This window comes from Sorex fumeus, unplaced genomic scaffold (assembly GCF_029834395.1).
Source record: "Sorex fumeus unplaced genomic scaffold, SorFum_2.1 ptg000043l, whole genome shotgun sequence".
Classification (NCBI taxonomy): Eukaryota; Metazoa; Chordata; class Mammalia; order Eulipotyphla; family Soricidae; genus Sorex; species Sorex fumeus.
Genome location: NW_026606100.1, coordinates 49,020,820 through 49,044,178, shown reverse-complemented (window position 1 = coordinate 49,044,178; position 23,359 = coordinate 49,020,820). Strand labels below are relative to the sequence as shown.

The 23,359-nt window shown below is 47.9% G+C and overlaps 1 protein-coding gene across 2 annotated transcripts in view; it reads right to left on the bottom strand.

The window, feature by feature from the left end:
• PLPP4 (phospholipid phosphatase 4) overlaps positions 1-21,879 on the bottom strand; it is a 103,345-nt gene extending 81,466 nt beyond the window's left edge. For both annotated transcript variants that reach the window (XM_056120653.1, XM_056120654.1), the window contains exon 1: positions 21,699-21,879. In XM_056120653.1, coding sequence (XP_055976628.1) covers positions 21,699-21,754 — 56 coding nt within the window. In that variant the 5' untranslated portion in view covers positions 21,755-21,879. The remainder of the gene's footprint in view (positions 1-21,698) is intronic.
• Between the last annotated feature and the right edge of the window lie 1,480 nt (positions 21,880-23,359).

Below are 23,359 nucleotides of genomic sequence, written 5' to 3'. Positions count from 1 at the left end.
TGGAGCATTTTAAGATTACAAACTCATCAGGATTTCTTGTTTTGTTTTGCTTTATTTCAGATTTAAGAATTTAAGGCATGTAGTTAAGTGCTCAGTAAATATTATTGTGACCATCAACATTCACCACCAATATTACTGCTCCTGCAACTGGCCCAAGTTTCTACTTTTGATAACAAACAAAAGATCTTTGTGTTGGGGGCGCAGGGGGGGAGGGGTTGGAGAAAATTAAGGCAAAATATCTCTGCCTTGTGAGAGCTTTCATAAATAAGGTAAACACATTTTTAGGAGTCTAACATGTCCTCAATGCATAACTGAAGAGCTTTTCATTGCTTCACAGGACTGAATTAAAGCATAATGTACTTCCAGTATCTTCATATTTCCATAATTAAACATAATGGGACTTCAATATAACTGATATTCATGATCACGACCATCCTGTTGTTTGTCGATTGCCTCGAGCAGGCCCCAGTAACGTCTCCTTCGTCCTAGCCCTGAGATTTTTTAAAAACTAACATATTAAAGGCTCTTTTAGGGTTAGGAAAATGAGACCCATCACTGTTACTGGTATTTGGCATATTGGGTAAACCACGGGGAGTTTGCCAGACTCTGCTGTGTGGGCAGGTTACATTTGGTAGCCTGCCATTTTGTCCAAAATAAGAATCAGATAATAAGATGTCACATGGCTGTGAATGCAGAGATTGGAATGTGGAGATTGGTCTCAGCATGGTGGTGGCTGGTTCTGGAGGTCTTCGGCTGCTGGAGCCCTGGTCTGGGGCCAGGAGGGAAACTCAACCCGCTCCCCTCCAAGGGGCCCCAGTGAGGACAGCCAGATGCGAGGGGCAGGAGACTCTGTATTAGTGTTATTAACTCTGATATTAGTGTTACACATTGTATTTCTTCAAGGTGGAGATGCTTTTGACAAGATATCCTGGAAAAGTAAATTCGGGCTAAGTTCTAAAAAATAGTAGGGGCTTAAAGAGATAAAGAACAGGTTACATGAATAATGATTTTGAGTACCATAAAATATTCATGAGTGAACGTAATGGATATTTTATTTTTCCCATCTCTCATGGTGTTTATTTAAAAAAGATAATCAAATACATTTAAAAAAATGTAAACATGTCCAGGAAAAACACAAAACCATTTTTATAGAGCCATGAAGATGGTGCAGTGTGAACTTTACAGGCATGAGACTGAATGTCTGACCCCCCACAGGAGTGCCTGCCCCAGGATCACTGAGTGTGATCCTGGTGGCTCTACAGTTTGGAATCCTTGGTGCAAAAACAGAAAGCGTGATTTCCTGCACACCACCACCAAGTGTGCGAGCACCACATATAGGCACATGAGCACGGCAACTCATTGGGAAAGAGAAAGAAAGATATTGGAGTGTGTATGAAAAGACTCCAGTGGAAGCAGAGTGATGGACAACAGGACTTGAAGTTAAGTGTCTCCCAGTGAGACTTTCTATGGAAACCTAAGACCGCTAAAACCATATGATGGGGAGGGGGAGGGGGGAATGCTTCCTAGGACTAAAGGACATGAAGGCAACAGCAAAACCAATTTACAAAACCACAGCCTTTGTTCAAGGTTCCAAAGATTATGGTGTCTCAATGGTAAAGTTACTGCATACAAGAACAAAACCCTATCATACTCTGGAAATAATGAAATCCACCAAGCAGTTCATAGCCCTCTTTAAAGCGCTGAAAGAAAATGGTCAATCTAGAATCCTATATTCAGCAATAATAGTGTTCAGTTTTAAAGAAAAGATCATTTCAAGAGGACAAAAGTTAAAAATACATTTGCAATAAATCTTCACTACAAGTTAGAAAGAAGTTATTCAGGCTAAAGGATTATCATCTTAAATGGAAAACCAAATCTGGGAGCACTAAAACTGAGTACTGACAGTGGTAAACATATGCCTTTAAGTGGTAAACAAATGTCTTTAATTTCTGTAAAGGCATGTTAATTGTGTAAGGCCAAAAAATACTCAAATGTTTTATGGGACTTATTCACTGAAGAGAAAAACCTCTGATACTGCACCAAAGGCATAAGGAGGGAAGTGAAAGTATGCAGCTGAGAAATTTTTTTAATAAATTAATTCATTTATTTTGCTTTTTGGGTTGCACCCAGCGATGCACAGGGGTTACTCCTGGCTCTGCACTCAGGAATCACTCCTGGCGTTCTCAGGGGACCATATGGGATGCTGGGAATCAAACCCAGGTTGGCTGTGAGCAAGGCAAAGGCCTTATCCACTGTGCTATTGCTCCAGCCCCCAAAAAGCTTTTTATTTCACGTGAAATGTTGGAACACTGACAAGTTAAAAAAGTGATGTATTCAGAGACTGGCCCACATTCAAAAGAACAAAAGCAACCGATGCTGGCGTGGATGTGGCGAGAAAGGGACACTCCTTCACTGTTGGTGGGAATGTCCACTGGTTCAGCCCTTCTGGAAAACAGTATGGACGATTCTCAAAAAATTAGAAATTGAGCTCCCATTTGACCCAGCAATACCACTCCTGGGAATATATCCCAGAGAGGCAAAAATGTATAGTCGAAGTGACATCTGCACTTGTTTGTTCATTGCAGCACTCTTTATAGTAGCCAGAAACTGGAAGAAACCCGAGTGCCCGAGAACAGATGACTGGTTAAAGAAACTTTGGTACATCTACACAATGGAGTACTATGTAGCTCTTAGAAAAGATGAAGTCATGAAATTTACATACAAGTGGTACAACATGGAAGGTATCGTGCTAAGCGAAATGAGTCAGAAAGAGAGGGAAAGACATAGAAAGATTGCATTCATCTGGGGGACATAAAGTAACAAAATATGAGATTAATACCCAAGAATAACTGAGATCAGCACCAGGAGGATTACTCCATAGCTTAGTGGCCAGTCGGGCATTCTAGAGGAAAGGGCAGCTCAGATAGAGAAGGGAACACCAAATAAAGGGTGTTTGGAGGATCCTCCCAGGAGGGGAGATGCATGTCGAAAGTGGACTATGGACTGAACATGTTTGCCACTCAAAGCTCTTTTGCAGACCACAACACCCAAAAGGAGAGAGAGAACACAGGGGATTGCCCTGCCACAGAGGCAGGGGGGATGGGGGGATGGGGGTGGGGTGGATATGATCCATGGTGGTGGAAAATGGGCATTGGTGGAGGGATGGGTATCTGATCATTGTATACTCAAACCCAAGCACAAAAAAATTGTAATTCTACAACTGTACCTCATGGTGTTTCACTAATAAAAAAAAAAGTGAAAAAAAAAGTGATGTATTCAAACATACAGCAAAGGATATAAAATGGAACTTAAGCAGCATTTGATAAGTGAAAAAAAGAGAGGGATATCAAAAACAAATACTGTGGCAGGAAAACATCAATAATTGTATTAACTGTAAATGGCTTAACCATTCCATCTAAGTGGCAAAGATTGGCCAGACTGGGTAAAATAACAATAACCATATAATTAAAAGAAGACATATCTTTTATTTTTCAGATTCACCAAATATTTGTTATTTTTTTATTAGTGAGACACCATGAGGTACAGTTGTAGACTTACAAATTTTTTGCTTGGGTTTCAATTATACAATGATCAAATACCCATCCCTCCACCAGTGCCCATTTCCCACCACCATGGATCCCAGTATCCCTCCCACCCCCAAAGAAGACATATCTTAAGCTGAAAACACATCTCTAGGTTAAAAGTTTCAGAATGGATAAATTAGTATGCAGACACTAATTTGAAGAAAGATAATTTAGCTATCATATTAAAAATGTAAATGGTGGGACTGGAGAGATAGGGCAGTGGGTAAGACACTTGCCCTGCACATGGCCAAACCCAGTTCAATATAATTCAATCCTATAACATCACTCAAACCCTTCCAGGAGTTATCTTTGAGCTCAGAGCCAGAAGAATGCCCTGAGCAGAGTTAAGTGTAACCCCAAAATAATAAAAAAATGAAATGTAAATGGTGATATCAGAAACTATGAATACAAAGATGTAAACTTCATAATGACAAAAGGTTCAATTTAGTCTAAGGAGTTAAAATTTTCAGAACACTAACTAGAAATGGGGACAAAGAAATTTAGACTTCCAAATTACTAAAAGGGAAAAATATTGAGGATAGCCAAAAAACCTTCAAATATTCAGCTAAAAATCAAGAAACAAGAAGAGAATATATACAAATGAAGTACTGTAAAACAAAACATATTAAATTGGCAGCAACAGGAGTCACTATTAGTTATCTCAAGAAAAATGGATATTTTAATTACTCTAGTTTGATAGAGGCCACACATCTCCACATTGAAAAGATCAAATTACAAGAACACATTTAAAAGAGTGGATTTAAACAGAAGATTTGAATAGTAAAGAGAAACTGTTAATTATGTGCAATCTAAATAAATGTTTTAAGTTGACTAGGAGTATATAAAGCAATCATAAAATATCATGAAATAGATAAATCACTCTAATCAATCAAGACAATGAAACCATTTTAGCACTTACTATAATTATTCCCATATTTAAGAACAGGTAACTGAAGTAGAGAGAGAGAAAACCACCTCTTCTTGCTTAGTAGGAGAGTAAAAAGAATAGTTTGAACTCAGGAACTCTAACTACAGAATCTCAGTCTGAAATATGTCTAAACATCCATCTAGAATCTCAGTCTAACTCTAGAATCCATAATCTAAGTCTTAAATCTCAGTCTGAAATGTCAATCATGCTATATCTATGGGAGGAAGGGCAATGTTCTCCCAATTATCTAAAGGTCACAAAATATAATAATCAAAATGTTTATCTAGGACCAGGCAAATGGCTTATGAAGATAGAATTCACTTCCAATCTTGTGGTCGTACAGAAATTTGTATTGAACAAGGGTGACACAGAGAAATCAATACCTATTTCACAACTGATAAAACACAGGTAAGACAAAAGTTAAATCTTCTACCCAAGTCCATAAATACAAAATACATTTGCAACACATTTAAGAATTAAATTTAGAGAACCTAAGTCTAAGATACTTGACAATCTACAAGAGTATTTCAACTTTGGTGCTCTCTAAATAGGAATCAGAAACCTTGAAATCATAAAAGAAAATATTGTTATCTTTAACTTCATAGAATTAAAGTGTGTACAATAATAGAAATCACAATGAAAATTAAAAGCCAACCATGGACATAGAGAGAACTGCAACAGATGAAGGAAAGGACTAACATTTATAGGGCATCGTGGACTCTCACATAAGATCAATTCTAAGATCCACTAGAAATACAAAGGGAAACAACAGTTATTTTTTATTAATCATGGTTTACTTTATTGTAAATTTGTAGCTGGATTCTAAAAGAATCTCAGGATATATTTTAGTATTTGTTTATTCATTCATTTAGGGCATATTTACTGGATCAGGGATGTAGCTCAGGGGTGGAGCATTGCTATACAGGTATAAGGCCCTGGATTTGATTCCCTGTACCACCAAAGCATTCGGAAAAACAAAGAAAAAAAATCATTTACTGAAGATGTTCCGTATACCTGACATTGTTTTAGCTGTTGGACAATATAAACTTTGTCCTTGACCAAAAGGCATTGATCCTTGATTGAGTTAATTCTCTCCAGCAAAGTCAGGACTGATTCCATTCTTGTATTTTATTACGGTACCATCTAATTATGTTCTTATAGCATCATGTCTGTGTGTGTGTGTGTGTGTGTGTGTGTGTGTGTGTGTGTGTAAGGTGGAGTATAGTGATGGCACACTTGGTTGTGCTCAGGGATCAGTCCTAATGGTGCTTGGGGAACCATATGTGGTTCTGGGGATCAAACTCAGATCAGTGGAATGCGAGGCAAACGTGTTCCCCACCGTATTTTCTCTCTCTTGTCCCTGTCACGGTAGCTTACCATTTTACCACACACACACACACACACACACACACACACACACACACACACACATTTTTTTATCCAATCACCATAAAATACAGCTACAAAGCGTTCATGATTGGGTTTCAGTCACACAATGTGGAGCAAGGAAATTCTCCTCAACAAGTCACTGTCACTGTCACTGTCCTCCCATTAATGGTTCATCGATTTGCTCGAGCGAGCCCAGTAACATCTCCTTTGCGGGACTTGTTGTTACTGTGTTTGGCATATCGAATACGTCATGGGGAGTTTGCAAGGCTTTGCCGTGCGGGCGAGATACTCTCAGTAGCTTGCTGGGCTCTCCGAGAGGGGTGGAGGAATCAAACTCAGCTCGGCCATGCTGGCTGCATGCAAGGCAAACGCCCTACTGCTGTGCTATTGCTCCAACCCTCTTCAACAAGTATTGCTGAGAAAATTGGACAGCTACATCTTACACCACAAAGACTGGCACACATTAAAAAGAACAAGAACAATCACTACTGGTGCAGATGTAAGGAGAAAGGGTCTCTCATTCATTGTTGGTGGGAATGCCGATTGGTCTGACCTTTCTTAAAAAACAATATGGTCATTCCTCAAGAAACTAGAAGCTGAACTTCCATATGACCCAGCAATACCACTTCTGGGAATATACTCCTGGGATGCAAAAACATACAGCAGAAATGACATCTGCACTTCTATGTTCATTGCAGCACTGTTCACTATGGCCAGAATCTAGAAACAACCTGAGTGCCCAAGAGCAGATTACTGGTTAAAGAAACTATGGTATGTCTACACATGGAATACTATACAAGTTTTAGAAATACTGGAGTCACTGATCCAGTCTTTTTGGAAGACAATATGGGTAATCCTTCAAAAACTAGAAACTGAGTTTTTATATGACCCCACAATACTACTTCTGGGAATATATCCCGAGAGTGCAAAAAAAGCACAGTAGAAATAACATCTACACCTGTATGTTCATTGCAGCACTTTTAACTATAGCCAGAATCTGGAAAAAACCCGAGTGCCTGAGAATAGATGACTGGTTAAAGAAACTTTGGTACATCTACACAATGGAATACTATGCAGCTGTTAGGAGAGATGGAGTCATATTTGCTTATAAGTGGATGGCCATGGAGAGTATCATGCTAAGTGAAATGAGTCAGAAAGAGAGAGACATAGAAGGACTGCACTCATTTGTGGAATATAAAATAACATAGTATGAGATGGACACCCAAGGACAGTGGATACCAGAGCCATGAATACTGGCCAACAACTGGAAGCCTGTCTCATGAGTTGGGGGAGAAGGCAGCTGGAATAGAGAAAGGATCACTAAGACAGTGATGGTTAGAAGGATCGTTTGGGATGGGAGATGTGTGCTGAAAGCAGATGAAGGGCCAAACGTGATAACCTCTCAGTATCTGTATTTGTAAACCATAATGCCCAATATTAGAGAGACAGTATCGGGGAAACTGTCTGCCACTGAGGCAGGGGGAAGGTTGGAAAGGGGAGCTGTATACTGGGGACACTGGTGGTAGGGAATGTGCACAGGTGGAGGGATGGGCGTTTGATCATTGTATGATTGAAACTCAAACATGAAAGCTTTGTAACTGTCTCTCACAGTGTTTCAATAAAAAAAGAAAAAATGAAGTCACAAAATTTTCTTTCAAATGGAAGGGCATGGAGAGTAACATGCTGAGTGAAATAAGTCAGAAGGAGTGAGACAGACATAGAATGACTACACTCATTTGTGGTATATAAAAAAAACATAGTATGAAACTAATATCCATGGACAGTAGAAATAAGGGCCAGGAGAATTGGTCCAGGGAGAGGGCAGTTAGGATAGAGAAGGGACCATCGTGAGAATGATGGTTGGAAGGGATCGATCTGGGTGGGAGATGAGTGCTGAAAACGGTAAAGGACCAAACTTGATGGCCTCTCAGTATCTGTGTTGAAAATCATAATGTCTAAAAGGGAGGAAGGAGAGAGAAAGAGAGGGGAGGGGGGCAAAGAAGAAAATTGCCTGCCACAGACACAGGCTGGTGATGGGGGTTGCGGCAGGAGGGATATGGGGGGTATTAGTGGTAGGAAATGTACACTGGTGGAGGGATGGGTGTTGGAACATTGTATGAACAGTTATTTCACTGAAGAAAATCAAATGCCAATGCACAAGCAAAAGGATGTACATGCTATATTCCATCCCCCATGTATTTTGGATAAATATAAACATAAGTAACACCCAGCATTGGCAGGATGTGGAAACACACCCTCGCACACCAAAAGTGGATACACACAACCCGTTAGATGGTCAACTCTGCACGGTCATCAGAATTTAACTCTCTGGCTCTGGGGCTGCAATCTGGGTTCATCGAATGATATTACAGAGTGAAGTGCCGGTGGTACTTGCCAGCATGCATGTGTGTGTGTGTGTATGTGTGTGTGTGTGTCCTTCAATCCCGACATTTCATTTGCAAAGTTGACGCCAACAATACTTTGACCCGTGCACGAAATGCTGGCATCATTGCAGAGTTGTTCACCACAGCAATGCAGAGAGCACGCACCCTAAAGGCGACCCTGAACCAACACGCTGGAATACCACAGATCAGCAAAGAGAACCCAATGCAGCCTAAAAGTCTTTTAAGTCTCCAAAACACCCTCAAAAAACCTAAAACTACAACAAAATATTCTCTCAGTGTTTTATATATATTTCATTTAATGTTCACAAAAGCTCAGCATGAAACAGCAAAGAGATTGATTATTGTTTAATTTGGAGGGTGGGGACTATTGGCCATACCCAGCAGAAATCAAGGACTACTCCTAACTCTGTGCTCAGGGGCCAAAGGTGAAGGAATGGAATTTTTGAAAGAAGTAATGGAGTTCAGGGAGCCCTATACTTTTGTACCGCTTCAATTTTGACAACTGTCAATATAGCACAGCGGAAGGGCATTTGCCTTGTGCACAGCCAGCCTGGCCGAGCCAGGTTCAATTCCTCCACCCCTCTCGAGAGCCGGCAAGCTACTGAGACGTAACAACAAGTGTCAAAATGGAGACGTTGCCAAACACAGTAACAACAAGTCTCAAAATGGAGATGTTACTGGGCCTGCTCGAGAAAATTGATGGAACAATGGGAGGACAGTGACAGTGTTTAATTATATTTAAGAGGGCAAGCACATTCATTTCCACTACATTCTGCCCCAAGTCAGACTCATTTTACATTGTTGCCACTGAGAAATGCTTCTGCACAGGATTGAATAATTACATCCCTATGTCCCCTGTGTATTTTTCTTAAATTTCAAAGTTGATTTTTAATCACTGCATAATATTCTGTGTCCACAATTTTTGGAACCATTCTTTAAATGTGGACCATTTGAATTTTGATTTCTTTTAATTTTTTTTATTTTACAAGTATTTCTCTTACTCATTCACTCACTTGGGAGGGGGGTGCTAGGGAAAATAGAAAATACCGTAATGAACATCTTCATAGAAAAGGACTTTTGTGCTTCTCAAATTTCTGCCTCTGCTTCCTAGAAAACCAAAGCCAGAGGGCAGAATTGCTGAGTTAGCTGCCTGGTTCTCTCTGGGGGGTTCCCACCCCAAAGCCCCTTATCACGCCTCTGTCATCACCATTCCACATATCCCAGTCTTAATTCTTTGTGATTTTTTTCTGCAAATATTCCAGTCACCATAAAATAGAGAAATGCGGATTTCTGAGATGTTCCCATGGTAGCTATTTCTCAAGCCATTACAGAAGAATCACCCTGTGCCCTGTTTAAGGATATTTTATTAATTTGTATTTTCCCCCATAACAGGGAATAGCCATATTGATTCTTCTGACTATGTATGAAAGCTACAAGTGCTCACTGTGAAATAATTTCAGCAATAAACACCATAAAAGAATAAACAAACACTCTATATTCCCATCAGTCCCAAATAGCCACCATTAAGATTTTGGTGTCTCTCTTTAGAGCTGCTTTTCTTACCGACACAGACACAAATTGATTCGATTCTCTTCCCACATTAAAGTAGATTATGTACACGTCTGTGTGCTTTGTAGCGCTTCACAACAGCTTATGAGTATCTTCCTGTGTCAACACACAGTTATCTACAAAACTGATTTTAATGGCCACAGAGCACAGCTACAGAGCATCGGCGCACGGGAGAAGCGTGTGCTAATCTATCTGCAATGTTGCAATGCATCTTGCTTTTTATGGAGATTCCTATCTTGCCTGGTTGTGGCCATCCCAGATTCATTAAGAGTGCAGTTCTATGATTGCCACTCAATGCCTCTTTTGCAAACCACAGCACCCAAAACGAGAGAGAGAACAAAAGGGAATGCCCTGCCACAGAGGCAGGGTAGGATGAGGGGTGGGGGGTGGGAGGGATACTGGGATCCGTGGTGGTAGAAAATGGGCACTGGTGGAGGGATGGATGGATACTTGATCATTGTATAACTGACACCCAAGCACAACAATTTGTAAGTCTACAACTGTACCTCATGGTGTTTCACTAATAAAAATTTTTTTAAAAAAGAGTGCAGTTCTTACATCCCTGTTCTTATCTGCAGATTGTCATGAAAATCTCTTCTGAGTGCTCTGGACGGGAGCAACAGCACCACTGAGAGCGTGAGTCACCCTCCAGCAGCCCCTCCTGGGGGTGTCACAGCTTATACCTCTTAAGGGGAACCAGTGCCCTTATGAGCTGGCTCAGAGCTTTAGGGCAGTTGCCCTTCCTTCCTCCCCATCTCCTCCTCCTCCATCCGGGCACAGACAGAATCAAGACACCTGCACACACATACCCACTGCGTGGTTCTTTCCCCCATGACTCCTGGAACATTTCTTCAGAGCATCCCCGAAACTTAAGTTCTAGTTAGATTCAGTCACCCTATGGGGCTAAGAGCTGAACTTAATTTTACCGCTGCCACTTCGACCACTGCTGCTATGACACATTGAGGTATTCGGTTTCCTTGCTGACCACGAGCTCTACTGCCTCACACAGCACTTTATTTGGGGGGCTCCCAAACAGTGCTCGGGGGGCCTCAACAAACCAGGCCAGAGGCTCAATGCTCTGACCCAAAGCTGTGAGTTCTGCTCAAGTCTTGCTCATGGGCAATGCTAAGTCCCTGATCCAGCTGTGCAGGGCTGTAGACCGGCAGGGCCCACCAAATCTGGGGTCCTCAAAGCAATGCTCAGGAGGACACGTGGTCCCAGGAATGGAACCCAGGTCAGGAGCCGGCCAGGCATCTACCTCAACCCTGTGCTATCCTCCAGCCCAGCTCTTCATCCCAGCAGGCTCCCTTGAGGTGACCAGTGTCTTTCTATCACAGATGAGGGCACTAGGGCACTAGGGCGCACCTTGAGGCCACAGCCCGAGCCATGCTACTGTGCCACACTGCCACTTCTACCCGCCTCTTAAGAGGAAACCCAGCCTGGGGTATACTTCACACAGAGTAGCTGTTCCAAGGTGGTGGGGTGACCTTCTGCAGTCAAGAACTCACCTTCTGAATTGCCCCTGGACACTTAATCACTTAAATCACTTAACTTCCCGTTAGTCGTCGATTTGCTCGAGCGGGCGCCAGTAACGTCTCCATTTGTCCCTGTCGCGTGCTAGTGTAGCCCAATGGCATCTCTTCGCTCCGGGAACATGGAGGGCCTCAAACCGATCGTTCATGACCTTGACAAAGAAGTCTGACCATCTGGTAGGTGGGCGGCCACGCGGTCTCTTGACATCCCGTGGAATCCAATCAGTAACAGCTCTAGTCCAACGGTCGTCTTTAAATCTCATTACGTGACCAGCCCATCTGATTTTCGACACCTTGGCAAATGAGACAGCGTCCCTGATCCTTGATCGTCGACGGATGTCAGAACTCCGGATTCGTTCTCTCATTTGAGTGAAACGTGATATTCCAAGCATAGCTCTTTCTATTCTTCTTTGGGAGACCTGAATGGCGTTCTCATCTTGTTTGCGTAGGGCCCAGGTCTCTGAGGCATATGTTAATGCAGGAAGAACAGTGGAATCAAAGAGATGTGCCCGGAGCCGGAGGTTCTTCGTCCTCTTAGCTATTTCTTCGACGTTCTTGAAGGCGTTCCAAGCCGCTCTCTTCCTCCTGCGCAGCTCGGGTGCCAGGTCATTTGTCATGTTGACCTCTCGACCTAGGTACACATAGCTGTTGCATTCGGAGATGGTCGTTCCATTGAGAGCGAATGGGGCGTCAGGAACAAGGCTGTTTCTCATAAACATTGTCTTCGTAAGATTCAGCTATAGTCCTACCTTTCCACACTCACGGTCAAAGTCGGCCAGCATTTGTGCCGCTTGGCTGATGTTTGGTGTTATTAAAACAATGTCATCAGCAAAGCGGAGGTGGTGTAGTTGCCGACCATCTATCTTCACTCCCATTCCTTCCCATTCCAGTCGTCGCATGATGTTCTCGAGGGTGGCATTGAAGAGTTTTGGTGAAATGGTATCACCCTGCCGCACCCCTCTCTTGACATCAACGATCACTTCTTTGTAGAATGGTGAGATCCTGGTAGTGAATCCGCAATACAGCTCACGGAGGATCCTGATGTATTGGGCTTGAGTGCCCTGATTGGCTAGGACTTCAATGACCGCTTCCGTCTCAACAGAATCAAAGGCCTTCTTTAAATCAATGAACGTTAAGCAGAGCGGCATCTTGAACTCCTGAGAAACCTCAATGAGTTTGGTTATCGTGTGGATATGGTCGATGGTGCTGAATCCTTTGCGGAACCCTGCTTGCTCACATGGTTGTCCTTCATCTAGTGTTCTGCCAATCCTATTCAGGATGACTCGAGTGAACAACTTGTAGATGACAGACAATAGGCAGATCAGGCGATAGTTGCCAATGTCATGGATGTCTCCCTTCTTGAACAGTAGTACGGTCCTGCTGGTTTTCCATTGAGATGGAACCTTGCATTCAGACAGGTAGCGAGTGAAGAGCCGAGCCATTGTATTGATGAGTACTGACGGCAGGTTCTTCAGGTGTTCAGGTCTGACCTTATCTGGGCCGGGTGCTGTTTGCTTCTTTACTGACGAAATGGCGTGTCGGATTTCGGAAGGGAGAACGTTGGGAACGACATACCCATCCTGTGGAATTTGGTATGTCGGCAAGTGGACATGGCTATCGAAGAGATTTGAGTAGAAGTCATGGATAATCTTCTCCATTGCCGTTCTGGAGGATGTGATGGATCCATCAGGACGTCGGAGGGCAGTCATCTTGGTCTTATAGTTGGCGAAGGACAGGCGGGCGTTACGAATACTTTTCCCGGCTTCTGCCGCATCTACCAGTACTTCTGCTCTTCTCTCTTTGAGGTCTTCCTTGATCGCATCTCTGCACTGCTTTGCAAGCTCGGACGTTAGCTTGCGGTTGCCTGAGGCATGCGCCAAACCACGCTGGCGAATTAGCTCAAGAGCTAATTCTGTGCCCCTGGACACAGAAAAGCAAAATATTCCTTCAAAAATGCTCAGATGAGTCACCTGTATGCTCACTCCGAATTGGACACTCAACAGAAAAGACCAACAGCAAACAGCAGCATTTGTCTCCTTGCCATCAAAGACCACCCCAAGCTAGATTTCCATAAGAGAACGTGAGCCCATGCGGGCCTGGCCCTGCATCACTGTCACTGTCCCCCCATTGTTTGTCGATTTGCTTGAGCGGGCCCAGTAACATTGTGAGACTTGTTATTGTATTTGGCATATTGAATATGTCACGGGTAGCTTGCGAGGCTTTGCCATGCAGGCGAGATACTCTTGGTAGTTTGCTGGGCTCTCCAAGAGGGGTGGAGGAATTGAACTTGGGTCGGCCAGGTTGGCTGCGTGCAAGGCAAACGCCCTACCGTTGTGCTATAGCTCCAGCCCTCCACAGTCACAACAAGTGAAAGAAATACGGGAGATGGTGATGATGAGGAGACACCAAGGACAGATAGACATGAATGACAGGCAGATGCAGACTGACACAAACGACAGGGAGATACAGGTTAGAGCTAGGCACAAGCTACAAGTTGACACAGCTGCAGCTGGGCACAAGCGGAAGAATCTCAGGATCTTGCCCAAAAGGAGTACGCACAGGCAGGTGCACTGGATGATTCTGTTTACTGGAGTTCAGGTCGGTACAGGCCCCTGGGCCATGGAAGGGGGTCTGGTGGGGAAGGACTTTTCTTTGTGCATGTTATGTCTGGTTGGGCTCCACAAAATTTCTGCTGTCTTAGGTCAAAGCAATCAAATATCAGCATCTAGATGGTTCCCATGAAGTGAAACAAGGCTTGGGAAACCTTCCAGTGAAGGAGGCAGAGGTTTGATTGACAGGCTTTCCTGCAAACCGGCCCTGGCCCCTGCGGTCTCCCCATTTCTTGCTCTTTTGTCTTCAGTGCAGATAAAATCACACTGTCCCTCACCTCCGCAGGGCACTTTCCACAGTCCCCTCTGGAAAGACTGCAGCAAGGTGGCTGTCCCCGGTCCTCACTCTCCCTGCTCCACACACGTCCGGGCTCGCAGCTGAGGCCGCTGCAGGCTGGATCCTGACAGCCAGTGTTCCCAATTCATCATCTGAACTGTGAGATTCTTTCCAAAGCAGCGATATTCCTAAGTCGATGTTCATATTTAAAAACACTCTCTAAGAAAAATCGAAATACTGGCATCTTTATGAGCCTTGAGTGGGTCCTAAAAGGTATCATCTTTATAACTAATTGAGATAACTTCACCCATCGGTTATGAAACTAATGATTTCTCTTTGTCAGGCAAAAAGCATTTTTCTCCCTATGGGAAAAACAGCACTAGTTCTCCATGGCCCTATCCCACCAACCCACTGGACAGTGGCAAATAAAGTTTACTGTAGAATAACACTGCATTTATCAGGGGGCTTGCCAGCGCCTTCACAGGGAGGCTAGCAGCCCTGTCCGCAGATCCAGACTATTCCCTCCGGGGCAAGCTGGTCATCAATGCATGAGGTCCCTGTTCCTGCCTTTGACCGGAACTCAAAAGCCAGAGACAGTCTCGGAAGCAGTGCTCTGAGCCCCCCTGCTTCCTGTCTCTCGCTCACAGTGATATGCTGCCTTCACTTTAGCTCTATGTTCTAAAATCACTGCGATGAATAGCCCATGGGAAACGGCAGGGCTGCGAGCATCCCTTCACCAGACATCAAGCCCTCCCCTCCACCATTGCTCAGTCACTCGAGGGGACCCACCTGAATGAACTCAAGGCAAGAATCTCACCTCGACTTGGGAGCTGAAAGGACTCATCAGGGGCAGTTCCGGAGAACACTGTGGGGTCAAGACCCCATCGTAACTCAATGGCAATGAGAGACTGCTAGCACGAGGCAGTTTCTCAATGCACGAGGCAGTTTCTCAATGTGCAGCCCAGGCTTGTCTTCATGAAAGACCATCCCAATAACAGCGTCCCCACATGCCGAGCGCCCACCAGCAGCCCAGGAGTGACCTGGTCAATGTGCATGCAGCCTGTATTCATGGATACTGCTTGGCCCCCTGGGGAACGGATGGAGAAGCAAGGACAGAAGCAGGAGGAGGAGGACGTGGTCGACAGGTACCAGGGCTCAGGGTGAAAGCTAGCATCCAGCCCAGACACCCAAGGCCAGGACCACAGTGTGATGTGTGAACACCCTGTAACTCTTAGACATTCCACATAACAGGCAGGGAGCCCCCCGTTTTAATGACATCAAAGGCACCCAAGCATCTGATTCGCAGAAGGCTCCCTCCCATTTCATACGTGAAGAAGTGGAGCTGTGGAGATTTCAGGCAACAGGCAGCCAAACCAGGCTCCACACAGAAAACTACCAAGCACCACGGCCTTGCGAGAAATCATTTTGCCTCTTGTAGTTCTGTCTCTAGAAGGTAAGCACCATCACCACAATGGTGGATTAGTCATCAGGCACAGAACCACACTCCAGGAGGTCACCAAGTCCCAAATCCTGGGTCCACACAGAAGGCTTCTTCCTACACCAAGGCACACCTGGGTAACTGGAGGAGAGCCTATCCTCTCAAGATGACACCCACACTCGTCACCCCCAGACATGATCAATGACAGGACACTGAGAGGATTCGGGAACCCCCCAACCTGAACGAACATGTCACTGTACCCACTTTCCTTTGCCAGAGTCCCTCCCAAGGCCCCTACCCAAAAGCAGGAGGTGAGGGGGTTCTCCTATTTGGCCTAGAAGAAGAACACTCCCTCCACCACGGTGTGGGGGCCCCTCAAACAGCCCTAGATGGCAGGTCTGTGCTACCCGATTCAGCAGGTGGAGCATCACCCATTGAAAATGCATGTTCCGGGGACTGCGCTCCAACTGGGGGTTCAGCTGTGCTGCATCAAGCCCCTGAGGTCATTCTGATGCCCTTTGCAAAGCCTCTCCCTGACGTAGGCAGATCACTCAGGAATCTTGAAAATGATCCTCAAAATAACGTGCATCTGGGGAGCCCTTTGAAGTCCCACCTGTCAGCTGGGAGCACGGTGAAGACACGGTCAGAGCCCCCAGGATCCCACGGCGGGAGCAAGGTGGGAGAGAAGTTGAGGAAGCCCCACGCTATCACTCATGTCCGATGAGCCCCAGGGCACTGTCACTGCCATTTCCAACCTCCTGCAGCTCTGTCGTTAGTCCCCATAAACGCAGGTCCCTCTGAGGCTGGCAGAGCACTGTGGCCGTCCACTTTCTTGTTCCCAGATCACTTCATGCCATTCTTGTTCTCCATCAAGGCCCACCCTGTGTGGAGGCCACATGAGGAGACCAGAGACATTCCATCCCACCCCTCCCCATCCAAATGGGCCTGTAGGCCTCTGCTCTCCACCCAGTGCTCAAGGTCCAGGGCAGTTGTTGACTTTGCCCAGCCTGCCTTGCCTCAAATCTCCTCCTCTTCCTTCTCCTCTTCCTCCTCTTCCTATTCCTTCCTCCTCCCAGAACCAGCTGATCCTTTCGGAAAAAACTCAGCTCTAGGCATTAAACACCTCCCCAAGTCCTAGGATGGCCTCTTCAGGTTCATGAAAAATCAGCTCCACATGTCTACATCCACCTGAGGGTCAGTACCTCAAGCCAGTCACCTGGACCAGGTACCTGGAGGAATGAATGCCCAGAGCATCTCTCTTGACTGGAGCCAAGTAAAATAAACTCACAAAGAAGCAATTACTCGGGAAAGAGCAAGCGACCAGATATGCTTGGCTATCAGCAAGTCAGCGTCCCTTGTCCTCGCCTGCTGGTCCTCACACCCGGCATCTAGTACAGGCAGGAAGGTGCTCCACGGAGGAGTTAGAGCCCAGCTGGTGGATATGGAGGACAGGGAGCCTCCAGGAGCTGGCAGGAGGTGAGACAGGTGGCAGAAAGAGACGTCCCAGGGAAATCTTCAGATTCCCCCTGTCGACTAGCAATCCCCCCTTCCCTCAGCCTCCAGGGTCTGTGAGCTGTGCTATAAGTAAAGCTTTTCCAGGCTGGTGTCCTGGAAGGCTACAGGCAGCGGGGTGAGAGGACAGAGCAGGTCAAGTCTCTCAAGACCTCCCCAGCTCACCCCCTGACACCTTGTCCTCTGCTTTCCAAAGACCCAAGAAAGGCCCCAAGGCCACCCTCCACTTTCTAAAGGGCCCCTGGAGTCTGATCTGAAAACTAGCTTCCCCTCCCTTCCCACTCTGCCCTTCAGAAGGTGAGTGATGGGTCACAGGACACCCCCACACAAGGGGCATCCCCTTCCCTCCAGTTCGAAAACCTGGGCAGACACCTTTCACTGGCTCTAGCTTAGGGCAGGGGATTCAAGAGGCAGGGCTGAGCATCTTCAGGCAAGTACTGACTCTTTCTAGCCTGGGTTTCTGTGTGAAGTGGGAGCGTGAAGAGGATCGGCCTTACGTTCCCTGGGTATAGAGATGAAGGGCTTGGGAGACTTTTGGTCCCAGTGCGCCATCCACCCACACGGCTGACATACTGCCGCAGTTTCGGCCTTAGGATGCACGTCTTCGTTCTTTGACGGGGGCGGTACCTGAATCTGTTGTGAATTTCTGTCTCATCAGTCAGGGACAGAAACACCAAGGCACAGTCTCCACCAGACTCACTTCGGAGTGAGATGGTCTCAGGCTGACCTATGGCTGTGCCTGGTACATAGGAATTGTTCGTTAAATACTAGGTACTTGACAATCCACGGTCATAAAAGTGGGAACAGCAGGCTAATACCTGAAGCCCATGTCCTGTCATGGATGGGTTCTTTCTTTAGGAGACTGGGTAGATGACCGCCCGAGTACAGATGACTGGTTAAAGAAACTTTCGTACATTTACACAATGGAATACTATGCAGCTATGAGAAAAGATGAAGTCATGAAATTTGCTTTTAAGTGAGTGGACATGGAGAGTACCATGCTAAGTGAAATGAGTCAGAGAGAGAGGGACAGACATAGAATCACTGCACCCATTTGTGGGATGTAAACTAACATAATATGAGACTAACACCTAAGGACAGTAGAGACAAGGGCCAGGAGGATCCACGGTTTGGCAGCCGGCCTCATGTGGTGAGAGAAAAGGCTGTTGGGATAGAGAAGGGACCACTAAGTAAATGATGGTTGGAGGGTTCTCTCAGGATGGGAGATGCATGCTTAAAGTAGACTAAGGATCAAACACAATGGCCTCTTAGTATCTGTATTGCAAACCATAATGCCCAAAAGTCGAGAGAGCATAAAAAGGAAGGTGCCTGCCACAGAAGCAAGGGGTGGGATGGAATGGCGATGGCAGGAGGGATGCTGGGAGCATTGGTGGTGGAAAATGAGCACTGGTGGAGGGATCGGTGCTCGATCATTGTATGACTGAAACTTAATCATAAAAGTATGTGACTGTATCTCACAGTGATTCAATAAATAAAAGAGATTGGGTAGAGCTAGAAAATAGATGTGTAATGAACATCCTTTGGTTCAACTGTCAGCAGGGACTGTTTATTTCTCATTAATGTTATGATCATGAAACACTATCCTACGACCTGTCTGGGAAGAATGTGCCCTTGGTCTTTAGGGCTGTTGACTCAACATCCAGTGAGCTTGCTCAGGAACTGGGCTGGCTGGCACCATGCTGGGGCTGATCAGGAAGCTGCACAGAACCCAGTGGTGTGAAGCCACTGGCAGCTCCTCCCAGATCAGCACCAGAGTCCCGGGAATCAATGCAGCCTCCAAGCCACATTCTGCCTTTTACTTTTCCTAAACACCAGTTTCCTCTCATTTATTTCCTGGTAGACCGAACCTCATGTGCCAGCTCCAATCTGCATTCCTCATTCCTCATGTTCTTTCTAGCGATTTGAAGTTCTTAGGCAGATACCCCACAAAGGCACTGAGTGATCCTGAGTCCCTGGGGGTTGGGGGGTTGCTTGCAAGCACCATCTTGTAGTTCTGGAGCACTGAACCTCAACACTTAAACCCAGATGCTTACAGGAACAAGAGGTTGGGTCATTCCTAGTGCTGCTGGAATCAAAACTGATGACGGGGAGTCAGTAGTGACTACAGACATCAGCCCCGGGAACCACTGTCCTCATCTAGAGCCGATGTAGTCAGGGAATCCGGGTACCTACCTGCACTGTTTCCCCCAGAGGTGCAATTGTGAGGAGACATCCCTCACACATCCCCCAAACAATATTCTTCTCTGACAAATAGGGTAGAAACACCAGTTGGAACTAGAAGATGGATTACATTAGCTAAGTTGGGTCCACCTGCAGAGAAATTAAGTCCAGCTTGCCCACCAGGGACTTTCCCACCCTACCTGGGTGCCATTCTGTCTCTGAGGCTCTATCTCCCTGAGCAGAAGTGCCACCATGTACTTCTTGCCAGCGGGCCAGTGCTAGCCAAAGGAGGAATAAAACTCCTCCCCCAAATCAGGCTCTGTCTGGCCAGAAGCCTGTCTGAGCAAACAAAGGGTCATCTGTATCTACAGCTCTGAGCTGGTCCTCCCTCCCGGAAGTCCTTATCTGCCTAATGATAGAGCATCTGAGCTGTCAATATTTCCCCCCACCCAGGCATCTCCAACAGACTCCTGGGCAGGCCTTTGTGGGCAAAGGGGTCACAGGTTGGGTCCCAAAGACAGGGAGTTGTCCAGGAGTGTCCTAAAAGCTTAAGCCTTTCCCTTTGGGGCCAGGGACAGATGATCTCTCATTAAATAATTCAGACAAAGGGGAAGTTTGGAGATAAGACTATTAATGTCTGCTATTTTTTTTTTACATAACATCCTTAGAGGAAGTGGAGCACCTAAGACGCTAATTATCCCATTTGCACATCCACTGCACAGAGCACTGTATATCTGTAAACATCTCAGCAATGTTTGCAGGAGTATTTGAAGGGAAATGTGGAAACGATAAGATATTTACCAATTATTGAACCCTCATTTTTCAGGTCTGAGAATTCACAGAAGCCTTCAAATTAGCCAGTCTGCCTCCCTCACTTTATTTCAGTATTACTTAATACAAACATTCCCCCCACCCCCCCATGCATGTTGCATTCTGCTGTGCGTGGGGCCCGATTTCATCATTTCCAGCACATAATCATTTAAGAGAGGTGTTAGTCTATCTGCCCGTTGGAAATGGCCTTTTGGAAATGCCTCTCCCCAATCCCCCCACCTGATCACAGAACAATCAGCTAGCAGAAGGGAGAAAGCTTTGTCTTCCCCTCACTCAACCCACCCCACTGCTTCAGAATCCAAGGAAAGTTCTTCCCGTTCCTGCTTCCCACTGAATAACACCAGTGTTTAGTCAGAGGTTGAGAGAAGGGGCCTGCATCTGGGGAAACTCACGATTCGGATGGTGTGAATCAATCCTCGAAATGAATTTCATACCTAATAGCGAAAAACATGCCAGAAAGAGCACAGCTCTCCATGGGTGCACCCGGGGACAGGGACAGGAACGGCAGCAGCCTGACACCCCAGGCTGGGCGCACGGGCCCTGGGGAGCAGGTCAGACACCCAGAACGGGGGTTACCTCTGGAACGCCGGAGTCGATTTCGCAGAAACCAAGAAAAAACCGACAGGACGGGCGCGTCCAGAAAGTTCATGCAACTTTAATATGCAAGCTGTGTCAGAGACATCCCGGGCGAGGGCCAGGGCCAGGGGTCAGAGCAACCCCTCCAAGGAGGGTTGCCAGGGTGACAGATCTGGGGGGTGGGTGCGGATGTTTGTGAGTTGACAGCAGCCAGGCAGCTCCCTGCGGCTGGCGCGCCAGAAGCAAAGAGGGGAGTGAGGGGGTCCTCGAGGGGCGTCTGGGGGCGCAGACATCCCTGGAACCACCAGCACCCCCTCCTCCTTCCAGGATAGCTCTTGAAAGTGCCGCCCTCACAGCGCCCGACCCCCCGACCCTGTCGCTGCCGGGGGACAGGGTTCTCTATCTCCCCCGGGCTTCGGGGTGGACTGCGCCCACCGCTCCCCGTTCTGCGCCCCCCTTCCCCCTTCCCCCTTCTCGGGTTCCCGGGGCTTCCGCAGCAACAGTTTCTCCGCCGGGGGAGGTGCCGCCGAGGCACCCGGGAACACCAGGACCCCGGCTAAGTCGGGGACACGGGAGGCGGCGAGCGCGTTGTGTCCACGCCGGGCGAGGCCAGCAGTGGCCGCGGGGGGCTGGAAGGCGCGCGCCGAGGAGAAACTTCCCCCGGGCGGGCGAGGGGGCGTCGCGGCTTCGGCGCTGCGCAAAGGGGACTCGGAGGGTCTCCGCGGGGTCCCCCCTAGGAAGCGGCTCCCCGGGGTGGGGGTGTGAAGCGCGAGAGACCCCCCCCCTCCACTCCTAACCCAGGCCCCGGCGCCACGCGGGAGGGGGCCACCCAGAAAGTTGGGGCGCACGCACCGCGCCGCTACTTACACGAAGACCCCGAAGAGCAAGGCTCGGACCCCGATCTCGATGAGCAGCTCGCGCATGGTGCGGCCGGAGCGTTCCCGCGGCGGCTCGGCGGCGCCCAGAGCCCGGGCAGCGGGGGCGGCGCGCCAGGCCGCGGGCGCGGGCGGGAGGCGGGCGCGGGGCGGGGGCGGCGCGCGGGGAGGGCACAGCCAGCCCCGGCCTCGGACCCCGAGCTCGCGCCGCGCCGCCGATCGCGCCCCCACCCCCACCCCCACCCCAGGCTCCCGGCAGCCCGAGCCGCCTCTGCAGCCCGGGGGGAAGCCCGGGGAAGCCCCGCCGCCTCCCGCGCGCCCAGCCCGGCTGCCCCCGCACCCCCGGGGCGGCCCCTCTGCGTCGGGGCGCGCGGCTCGGGGCTCCTGGCACACGCACGCACGTGCGCCCCGAGTGCCAGGGCGCTTCGGGGGCGGTCTTGGCTGCTGAGGCGGCCAGGCACCCGCTCCTCCTCCTCCCTCTCTTCCTCCTCTTCCTCCTCCTCCTCCTCCTCCCTCCACCTCCTGCGCCCCGGCCGCTGCTTTGCACCTCTGCCTTTCCTGCACCGTGGCCACCCGAAATTTCTTTTCTTCCTTTCCCCCTAAGAAGTCCTCCGACCCCTCTCTCCACCGCCCCTCCCCCAGCCACCCAGATCCTTCGCTGGCTGACTTGGCTTTGCCCTGGGAAGTGCCAGCCAGGGTCCAGAGCCCATGCCCAGATTAAGGGCAAAGGCGGGGAGCCGCTGGGAACGGAGCCTTGACTCTCTCCCCACGCGTCCCCAGCATCTTATGGAACGGGAGAGAAGAGAGGAGCGGCCACGCGCAGACTGGATCAGCAGCAGCCGCACCCGCAGGCTCCCCGCTGCGTCGCCTAAGGCCACACCCTCCCTTGGGCCGGGGGTCCTGACTTCCCGCCCCCCCAGTCAGATTCTATTTCCTTTGAAATCTGAACTTCACCGAGTGGGGATTCAAGATGCCAAACTCCTGTTGATCAGCCCCACTAGGATGCTCCTCAGGGAACCGGGCTTAGAAGATGTTTCCGGCAAGGAGGAATTTGGTCAAGGTCTTGAACCAAAGGGGGCATGGTTGGAGAAGGCCCTAGGAGGGAGGCGTCAGAAACGGGCATACAGAATCTTCCTCCAAAACTCCCAGGAAAGGTTATAGGGGAGGGCAGTGGGCAGAGAGGGAACAACCCTGGCTTTGGGGGGGTCTCTATGACAGAGGCCAGTTGTATGTGTCATGATCACAGCACATGGTAGAACGAGCGTGACATTAAGATCCTGGCATCACATTGGTTCTTGGCTGCCGGAGATACCTCAGAGGGAGTCTGAAAGGAAACCTGACTTCATGGTTGCTGTCCTTCAGAAGTGGCAGAGAAACTGGCCAAAGAACCACCCACCTCCTGTTTGAAATTCTGCTGGCGCCCCCCCCCCCCCCCCCCCCCCCCCGCCCACCCAGTGTCACCCTTGAATGTTGTATATCCTGCCGGGGGAGGGACTCAGCCTGGAGGGGACCGGCCACCTCTCAGTCTGGATGATGCCCATCTCTGCCCATTGCTCTGAGGACCCCACTGCCAAGACTTTAGTCCCAAACATTGGGAAGAAAAAAGACTCGGAGAGTCCAGGAGCAACTTGGCATCCGGTCCTGCTGGATTCA